The sequence below is a fragment of the Colobus angolensis genome, unplaced genomic scaffold, assembly GCF_000951035.1.
Source record: "Colobus angolensis palliatus isolate OR3802 unplaced genomic scaffold, Cang.pa_1.0 Scaffold273, whole genome shotgun sequence".
Taxonomy (NCBI): Eukaryota; Metazoa; Chordata; class Mammalia; order Primates; family Cercopithecidae; genus Colobus; species Colobus angolensis.
Window position 1 is genome coordinate 49,834 of NW_012115966.1, and position 10,141 is coordinate 59,974.

Here is a 10,141-nt window from a genome sequence, read left to right on the forward strand (position 1 = left end):
GGCCTTATATATACTCGTAAAATCCTAGTGTCACAAATTCTGTTGTCTGCATGTCAAACTACATCCTCCAATATGTCAGGTAGTCTACATACTATATAAATCTGTCACATTGGAAGCTTTACTCCACTAAAACAGCATTAGGATAAAGCTTAATTCTATTAAGACCTAAAAATACTATAAACTCCTTGAACCAAGTCTAGATGGAAAATAAATACGGCACAGTATGTCGGTCCTTGTGTTCATTTGTATTTTATTACTTTTATATACAATGTAGTGCTTTCAAGGACCCTGAATGTTAACTGAAGCTATATTAAAATTTTGTCTTTCATCAAATCAGATTACTATGTTAGAGAGTTCCCTTCCCTGGGAAAAGCTTTGAGCGTATATACTAAACAGTGTGAAAGATGTTCTGTCCCCACCCCCACCCTCATCAATATCCTCCAAAGGGACCTAAGACCCTGAAGCAGAAAAAGAAAAAACATTGAATGCTAAATTATCACCTCTGAAAAAATCTGCACGTGTGGGTACAAAGGAGAAAAAGGAGGGAGGTGTGCAGGAGAGGTGATAAGAGTTAATTCTGACTTATCTCAAGTCATAAATACTTCTTGACAAGATAACAGAAATTAAATCATCAGATTAAAAGAAGTGTATATATTAGGTATGTTCTTGCTGAGGTATCTTTATCATTATCTTGATATGTCCTATGTGATTTCTCATAAAGACTTTTCTGTCCTTCACCATTATTGTTTCAGAAGACCTTGGCTTTTAAGGAATTAGGCCCCCCCAGCATCATATGGCCAGGAGGCTTCACCTCTTGCTAGCCCTTTCCCCAGCTAATGCTCATCAGGGGGTGGCCATGAGGGTTACAGTAGGCTGTCCTGCAGCCACTGGCAGCTTCTCGATTTTTGGTGTCCAGACACATGCAGGCTTACCACCTTTCTGGTAATTACGAAGAAGCCTAAGTGGGTACTAAATGACCCTCTTCTTAAAAGATTAGATCATATTTAGCGCCAATCCTGGACAAACCTATACTTGATGATTTCAGCTAGTGCTGAAAGGAAAGGGGTCTACCTCTCAGGCCCGAGTGTCTGGGTAAGTACTTTAAATGTAGCTGCTTACAAGTCAGTCTGGGGCTATAAAGTTATGACCTTTGTAACCCCAGAAGGACTTGTAAAGTTCTAGGGGGTCATTCAGATTGGAGGGCAGACCCAATCCACTAGCTGCTCTGGGGAGTCCTCCGCTGACTTCAGGCCAGGCCCAAGGATTTAGTAGATAAGTTTATTTTGATTCCCGCCATATCCCCAGTGCTTACTGCTCTGCTCAACACATAGTAGAACCTCAGTATATATGTTGACTCACAGACTAAATGGATGATGTCATAGGAAAGGGGCAATTTTTTAGTTTTTGAGTTTTATGTCAATCTGGGGAAGCCAATCAAATCAAGACCTTCCCACTCCATACTGAGGAACACAATTAGAAGAGCTCCAATACATGTTTTAATCTGCCTTAAGTGTTTTCTGTATCTAGTAAGCCCAGATCCCATCCAAACCCTTGATATATACAGGCTAACAGTCTCCTATGACCAGGGCTAGTGGTAGAATATCTAAAATTGGCACCTGGCAATTAGAACTAGAGAGCAGGGGCCCACAAATATTTCATTAAAATGAAATCACCCAACTCAGCACCCAAGAGGACCCACAGACCCAGACGCGCACATGTATGCCACAAGCCAGTAGATGGAGATAGCACTGTGCACTAGTCTTTATGTTCTCATACAGCAGCTATAAGCCCCTTATCCCTCCCTGGGCTCCAGGCTGCCAGACAAGGGGGCACAGTAATGCAGAAGAAGAAGAGCAGCTGTCCTCAGTCCTGGAGAGTCTGTGTATAATAGGAGCATGTGAAGGTAGTCACAGCTGCTCAATTATAATACAGGCTTAGGTAGGCCACACGGTTCCGATGCTTTCTAAAGTCTTTGTCTGTGGACAGCTGCAATGAAAGAAGGTTGTTTAGATCAATATTCTAATGAGAACCCTCTGCCTCTGGTCTTCCCAGTTATGCAAAAAAGAACTGTACATTATAGAGGTGAATCCCAACCCCATAGTAATCTTGTCTTAGTGATTCTCCCAAAATTTGTATGTACATCTACCCTTTATCATCTTACTACAGTGTATACCATGCTAGGAATTATTTACTACTTAGTAAATCCCCAAGCAGTTGGTGGGCTTCTTGAAGTCAAGGATTATATATTTAATTCTTGAATGTTACCCATAGGCCCTAACGCAATAATGTTAATACATTCAGCATTTCATAAATAATTGTGGAATTGATGAAAAGTTCCACTAGGAAAGAAATAAAAGCACCTCTGGAATTATGATAGCTAACAGATTGGACAATTACTATATTATCAGGTACTGTGTTAACTGATTTTCCACATTTTCTTTATAACCTTATCGGATTGATTCTATTATAATACCCATTTTACAGATTAAAAAATTGAGGCTTAGAAAAGTCAAAAGATTTGCTCAAGATTACACAACAAGTAAATACTGCAGCTAGTATTTGAATTCAGGTAGTTTTTGACTTGTTTTTCTAAGACCACCAGAGCGGGCACAAAAGAACCAGCGGGTAGGCAAGTGTAGGAGCAAAACTGCAAGTTTATTTTGGTAACCTAAGGTGTGGGGAAGAAGTCTGTCGGCCTCCGGCAAAGAAGGCCGACAGAGTCCCCCCCTCGTGGGGCTCTCGGGCGGGGTTCCTGCATCCCGACTTCAGTGGGGCTGGAGGAAGACCGCGTGGCTCACTGGCGGAGAGGGGCTTTTCTAAGGAGTGGGAGGGCAATAGGCGGGGCACGGGCGTGTCGGGGGCGTTCCGCAGGTGCGACCAGGTAAATCTTGGTCTCTTCGGATTGACGTCACCTGGTGCATGCCCAGTTGGTCTGCACCTTCCTGCGTCGCCGGCTACATTTTCGGGCGCGCGGGAAAAGTTGGGAGGGGGGAAAAGTTGGGAGCGGGGGATGAAGAACCCGGAAGTGCACCATCTTGCCTCCGTTCGTCCAAACAGTTTTGTCCCCAGAATCCATGCCGTTAGCTGAATGCTCTATGGCTCCTCAGTGATCTAGTAGTACTCAAGGGGTATGTTGGAAAGAGCAAAGAATTAGGAGTCACAAGATCTGGATTCCAGTTGTGAAATCTGCACAAATCACTTAATCCATCTGGGCCTCTATTGTGTAGGGATATTTCCTCTGTATCCACCACAAAAGTTATTTAAGGATCAAATAAGAAAATGTCATTTTGTTTAGTCATATATACCTTTAAGAATCTAATGAAATAGTGTAATTCTCCAAAAAGTTCCTCACATTCATATACTCACGAAATTGTGCATATAATTTTTTAGGACCAAGGACTTCCTTGTGCATATAACTTTTTAGGACCAAGTTCATTCACAGACCCCTAATTAAGAGTCCCTGATACATATGAAAGTACTAGATTGAATAACAGTCCTCTACAGAAGTCCAATCTGATTACCTCAGCTTTTAGGGTCCTTTTCTGTAGACATGGAACCTGAGCCCAGTCTGGAGATCCAAATTTCATTGGCCAGGCAATTTTTGGAGGTGGCTTCTTCTCTGGGTTGTATGCACCAGGGCTAGAAATAAAAATACAAGCATCATGTCTAATGAGTTAGTGACCATACACAAACTCCATCAGTACCAGAGCCATCCCTGAACTAGGCCTAACCTCTTGGAAAAAGGCAACAGATTGATTAGCTTTTTAATTAAGCATGAGATTCCTTCACCTGTTAATGTACTTCAAGTTAAATGTTAGTGTTAAACATCTAACTTGACCATCTTGACATCCAGTTAGAGCACAGATTGACTCCAGATTAAAGGGTAGTTCTGTACCTTAGTCTCTACAGCTGAGAGATGAGAAGGTCCTAGAAGTGGTGGGTGATGAAAGAGATCTAAAGCAGTGATGAATTAGTACTGCCCAGCATTTAAAGTTGGTGATAAAAGTGTAGTGATAATCTATCTGCAGTGTAGGCAAAGCAAAGCAGAGCCAGTTAAATTTTCTTGACAATGGGATCATTTAAAAATTGACTTTGTTCATCACACTTTGTCTTTTGATGTAGACTCTTTACTGTCAGGAAATAACGGACGGGACATGGGGGTCAAGACTCAATGCTTCTACTTCCTTAATGCAACTTGAGAACGTTACATTCACTCTGTGATCCTTGGATTTCTCATCAACAAAAGAAAGACCTTGACCTTTTGCCCTACCAGTCTATACATTCTGAATAGCTTCCTAAAGCATTGAGAGTAAGCCTGTTGGCCTGCAAGGCCTATGTGCTCCAGTATGCCCTCCATTTCTGTCTCATTTCCTACTTGCTCACTACACTCTAGCTATGCTAGCATTTCTTTTTGTTCCGGTCAAATTCCTTCCCATTTTATAGCCTTTGCACTTGCTGTTCCTTCTGCTGGGAATGCTCTGTGCCCATATCTTCACAGGCCTGGCTTAGTATTGTCATTCAGATCTCAGGTTAAGCGTCATTTCTTCAACCCTTTCTAAAGAAGACTCCAGGCCATCACATCACTCCCTATCATATTGTCATCCTGTTTTACCTTCTTTGTAGCCTGGACAACCTACTTCTTGGTTTGTCCATGACAGTCCCTACCTTGGTAGGGACTAGAATTAATAATTCTTGGTAGAATTATTAATAGGTGCCCTTTTACTCTCAGAAGTGTCATGGTTTGACTAACAAATTATATGGTCACTCTATTACTATTGATATTTTTTTGTGTATTTGCTTGTGCTCTGTCTGGACTCTAGAATGTAAGCCCCAAGAAATCAGGAGACTTGTGTGATGAATTTACTGCAAAATCTGTCGAATCTACAGAACTGCCCAGCATATTAATAAAAATTCGTTGAATGAGTAACTATGATTCTACATTCTACAATGCCAGAAATCTATGAGACAATTGATTAAATCTCTGAATGGTTCCTTATTTAACTGGGATGGTTTGGATGTCATCCCTTCTTTATGTGCTTCTTTTCTTATTACGTACTTCTTTTCCTCCTATTGCTTTTTTTGTTGAAGTGCACCAAAAGAGAGGAGACATACCTGGGATAGTAAGTGTCCTTTGAGTAGTTCTTAAATCGAGGCACCAAGACATTAAATGGAGCAAAATTTTGTTTGTGTTTCTCCTGCTGAGGACTCACTTTCTGGTACATGCCTGCAGCAGGTGTCATTTCCTGTTTCCAAGAAAAAGATCATTATGTTAGAGAGTGATATGTACATATACACAAAAAGCCTTCCAGGTAGAAAAAACAGAATCACCCTCTTTCTGTTCATAAATCAGCTATGGTTCACCCACCTCGAGCTACAGAAATAAGTCTTTGGTAGGTAGAAAACTGAGATATGGGTGTGGTTCAGCTACCTAGTGATACATAATGTATAGGTTGTAGAAATAAATCTAGGATGGGCAAAGAACCAAGGCAACTTATCACAGCCACTACCCTTAACATCTCACTCAGATACTTTTAGGGCTAGTACCTCTGCTCCTCAAGCTCAAGTGTCAGGAAAATGTCCAGTAAGAGATTAGGATCCTATACTGAACTTTAGACTTGAAACCCAATCACACAAAAGGGTGGAAAAGTTGGAATCTGTTTTTTAACTGACAAGATAATATAATGTATATAAACACAAGCTTTGAATGTTTAACCTCAGGCATCTCAGCACCAAAGCCCTGTGTTGGGACCATTTCTTCAGTAAATTGTTTTCCACTCTCCCCATTGCACTCACACGTATATTTGCAAAGTTAATGCCCAAGCTTTTCAGATAGGCTTCTTAATAGCTTTTGCTTAAATGCCTACTTTTCTTTAATTTCAGGGCATATTCTTTCAGATCACCCCACCCCCCCTTGCTCTCTGCCCTTTGCACACCTGTGCAAATGCATGCAACAATGTGGATAACACTAAAATCCCAGTACATTACCTTCTGTATTGGCTTAAACCTCACAGCTGTTCTGGCTCCCAGAGTATATCCTTTTATACTGGTTGGGATCTTAGATAAGTCGTATGCCAAGCCGTATCCCTTTGGGTGGTATATTAAAACAAAGAAACAACAAAAAGAAAGAAAGAAGGAAAGAAAAAACAACACATAGTCAGAGAACATCAGGGCCATCGAAATGGAGTGAACTTAGCAAGTTCCCATCTGAACTTTCTCTGCAAGGGATCTTTCTTGTCTTGACTCCTTTGAGGTCAAGACCATAGAATTCCACAAGTAATACAGGTAACTTTGTAGAGGGGTGTGGCTGGATACGTAGACTATAGGACACTGCCATATATTCGAAGCAATCAGTCTTTGGAACCCCACAGAGCTGAACTGACTCTAATGCAACTATCAGCCTGAGGTTTGGAGGAATGGGAGGGTAACTGGCATTGGCTCACAGGCCTTTGGAAGTGAGGACGGAGTAGGGATTATATGAAGCTAGGGCTTGCGTTTAATGGAGGTGCAAGGCGGGGAGCAATAATCCTTTAATCTCTGGCATTGGCTTAAACAGCTGCTTGCAGAAGAACAGAGCGCTTTCTTATGCTGGGACTCTGAAGATCTCAAGTCCCATAGAAATTTTTCTTTGACGAAACTTGGAAACTTGGTTATCCGTCAATAGCCAGGGAACTGAGGCCCATCTAAGGCGAGGTGAATACTCACATCTGATAAGTAACACCCAGGCCCTCTGTGGGGTGATCCCCTAAGAGGGACAAACTTGTTTCCAATCAAATTTGGGGGATGAAAGTGCGGAAAAAGTTTCCTCTGCTGACATGTTCCAAAAGGGTAGTTATCCTCGGCGTCTAAAAGAAAGAGAGAGGAGAGGCTCCACGTGAGGGACGGCACCTGGGTCTACGTGAGCGCCTTCGGGGAGGAGAAGGTCGGGTAGACAGAGCAGAGGACAGGGCCCAACCGTGCACTTACAAAACCACGCCAAACTCCACGGAGCGGGGCGAACTGCACTTCCTCCCACTTAGTCTTTCCCAGCTTTCCCACCCTTCCCCCACCTGACCTCTACCCGCCACCTAACCTCTGCCACCTAACCTGCTTTGCTGAAGCACATCGCGAGCTGCTAGGGCTAGCACTTGTGTACTGCGTTGCCAAGGAAACCGAGGCTAGTCCCGTGATTCCCAGTTGCGGAGCGCCGGGAGGGGGAGAGGGCCTGAGCGCGTCTGCGCGGCAAGTTGGGGCGTCCACTGAGCCACTACTGGGCAGGTACCCGCACCTTGGAGCCCAAAAGCCCAGGGGATTGTAAACTCAGTAGCTGGGCTGCGGGTAGAGGGTTTCCTGGATTCGCGGCTGTAGGGGCTGCAGGGTTGACCGGGTGGCAAATAGCTTTGGAAGCTGAGTCAAGAGGAATGCGTTGTTGTAGAGGGAAAGACAGTTGGTTTCAGAACGTCCCAAAGTCCGGGCCAGCAGTAAGTAAAGTGAAAGTAAAAAGACGCAGCGGCTGCTGCGTACGGGGGTGGACTCCCTGGGCAACACCGCAGCAGAAGAGTAGGGGGCGGAGTTGTGCTGACAGCTAGTTCCATATTAGGCCCTTAGACCCATTTTTCCTTTTCCTCAAGCCCCTCCAATCAGGTTACCCATTGTATCCCGGGGGAACTGGGGGCCGGGAGGCCGGGGGGAGGGGGCGCGAGGTTTTGAAAGAACTGGAGGCCTTATGTGGACCGGGTAGAATGCCACGGAATCAGAGAAGACTAATAGTTTTTTTTAGAAGGTGGGGCAGTCAGATTTCTCTTTTTTCTTTTTTTTTTTCTGAGACGGAGTCTCGCTCTGTCGCCGAGGCTGGAGTGCAGTGGCCGGATCTCAGCTCACTGCAAGCTCCGCCTCCCGGGTTCACGCCATTCTCCCGCCTCAGCCTCCCAAGTAGCTGGGACTACAGGCACCCACCACCTCGCCCGGCTAGTTTTTTGTATTTTTTTAGTAGAGACGGGGTTTCACTGTGTTAGCTAGGATGGCCTCCATCTCCTGACCTCGTGATCCGCCCATCTCGGCCTCCCAAAGTGCTGGGATTACAGGCTTGAGCCACCGCGCCGGGCCGGGCAGTCAGATTTCTAAGACCCAGTTTTCTCATCGCTAAATTGGGGAAAAAATTCCTCTATATAGGATTATTGAGAGGATCAAGATGACAGGATTAAAACAGTTCAGAACGTGGTACTTGGTGGGTGACATACAATAGGTTATTGTCACTGAAGATAATAATAACCCAAGAAAAAAAGATCAGAGTGTGTTTTGTCTTTTTTGCCTTTGTCATGGATATTAACACTAGCTTGTTTTCACTAGCTTTTTAGGATGGTTTTAGGAGTTGTCCAGGTGTTAGACGTAACAGAACGGCCAGTGTGACTGGTCCATGCTTTGACCCTTTACAGGTGATGACCCTGGAATCCACACATACTCTGCGTTAGCACGGCCTTCAGGGATGATTTTTATAGATCTAAGGTAGAGTTTCCAAAAAAGGTGACACTGACTCCCAGAGGGTGTTTTGGAAATTTGTGCAATAATTTTTGCTTGTTAAAAATTGTTGGGGTCAAAAATTGTTCCTGGTCAACAGGCTAGGGAGGCTAGACATCCCAGGCATACAGTGAATTGTCCCATGTCCCACATCACATTCAAATATGTCCTGTTGGACTCTACAAAAATAACTAGTAGTAGTTACATATATGAACACAGTGAAGTTTATAGGAAATAATGCACAAAGCCCAGTAATATAGAAGGTTGTTATGAGGAGCCAAGCTTAAATGGAATAAAGATAGGGTCTGAAAATTATTGTATAATTTACTCCAAGCATTTTGTCTACTTAAAATACAATTGCAATAATACTGAGGGTAAATAAAATGTAAAGAAATGCAATCACACGTTACTTAGTGATGAGGATGTTTTCTGAGAAATGTGTCATGAGGTGACTTTGTTGTGCGAATGTCATAGACTATACTTAACACAAACCTAAATGGTATAGCCTACTATACACCTAGGCTTATACTATGGCCTGTTACTCCTAGGCTACAAATGTGTACGGCACATTACCGTATTGAATACTGTAGGCAATTGTAACATGATGTTAAGTATTTGTGTATCTAAACTTATCTAAACATAGAAAAGGAACAGTAAAACTATGGTTTAAAATTAAAAATGGTACACCTGAATAGGGCTGCTCCATTGTAATTTTAGGGAGCCACCATTGTATATACAGTTCATCATTGATCAAAATGTCTTCATGCGGTGTATGACTATATTGGTATGGATTTGATGATTTTTACTTTCATTAATTAGGTAATATTAACATTTGTAGTTATTAATGTGCTTTTTGAAAATAATGTTTACATTATTTGTGACATGTAACATATTTCGCAAAGTACCTTGAAAATGTGGTAAACCATTCTTACTTTGGTAGACTGGTTTGCTTCAGACTAATTCTCTAGCTGAGAACAGGTGAACTGAATAAGTAAAATATATGTGTTTGAAGACATCAAAGATATACCAAGAAAGAAAGAACATTCAGAGCCAAAATCTCAGAGAGAAGAGAAGCCCAAAGTGATGAGTTCAACCTTGGTGCTGCTGTTCCATTGGAACACTTGCTAAATAAAAAGCTGGCTGAGAAGCAGAGGATTTGAGCAGAACTTTGGTTAGACAGTCTCTGAGAACTCAGAAACAAGATTTAGGTTGGCCATGGAGAAGGGGAGACTGTAAAACACAGTTTGAAATTTTAGTCAGAACTTCAAAGAGATAAACCCTAGGAATAAGGGTAAACAAGAAACAGACCAGATGTCAAAAAACCCTGAAGTTCAGCTTTGCATCAATTCAGTTCCCAGTTGCATTAAAGTGATCCACTTCTATCCTTACTGCGTGTAATAAACAAAAGTAAATAGTTTCTGAAGATATCATCCAGAGACTCAACTAATTTTTACAATTTTTTTCATGCAAAATGTTTGGCATTTGATAAAAACGAGCTTATAATAAAAGAGAGTAGAAACAGACCCACAGAAAAATCCAGATATCAGAGTCATCAAACATGGACTTTAAAATAATCATACTTGGTTTGAGATTTTGGAGAAAGCAACAGGACTGCAAGGTGAACACAGGGAAGCCAGAGAAAGCAAGG

The 10,141-nt window shown here is 42.5% G+C and overlaps 1 protein-coding gene across 2 annotated transcripts; it reads right to left on the reverse strand.

Annotated features, from left to right (window-relative positions):
• Positions 1-235: 235 nt before the first annotated feature.
• Positions 236-7,464, reverse strand: PIFO (primary cilia formation). Of its 2 annotated transcripts, XM_011948036.1 has the most exons (6): positions 7,084-7,464; positions 6,703-6,842; positions 5,986-6,084; positions 5,113-5,243; positions 3,522-3,639; positions 236-1,986 (listed from the first exon to the last, which is right to left on the reverse strand). In XM_011948036.1, the coding sequence occupies exons 1-6, from the start codon at positions 7,100-7,102 to the stop codon at positions 1,918-1,920; spliced, it is 576 nt and encodes a 191-aa protein (XP_011803426.1). In that variant the 5' UTR covers positions 7,103-7,464; the 3' UTR covers positions 236-1,917. The 2 variants fall into 2 exon arrangements, with proteins under 2 accessions (XP_011803426.1, XP_011803427.1); XM_011948037.1 differs by lacking the exon at positions 5,986-6,084 and having other exon boundaries at positions 7,084-7,195.
• Between the last annotated feature and the right edge of the window lie 2,677 nt (positions 7,465-10,141).

Bases quoted from the DNA above. Each gene is read 5' to 3' on its own strand.
- PIFO (XM_011948036.1), bottom strand. The intron at 6,085-6,702 runs GTGAGTATTCAC...TACCACCCAAAG, and splicing joins CTGGGTGTTACTTATCAGAT to GGATACGGCTTGGCATACGA. The intron at 5,244-5,985 runs GTAATGTACTGG...TCTTGGAAACAG, and splicing joins GGTTTAAGCCAATACAGAAG to GAAATGACACCTGCTGCAGG.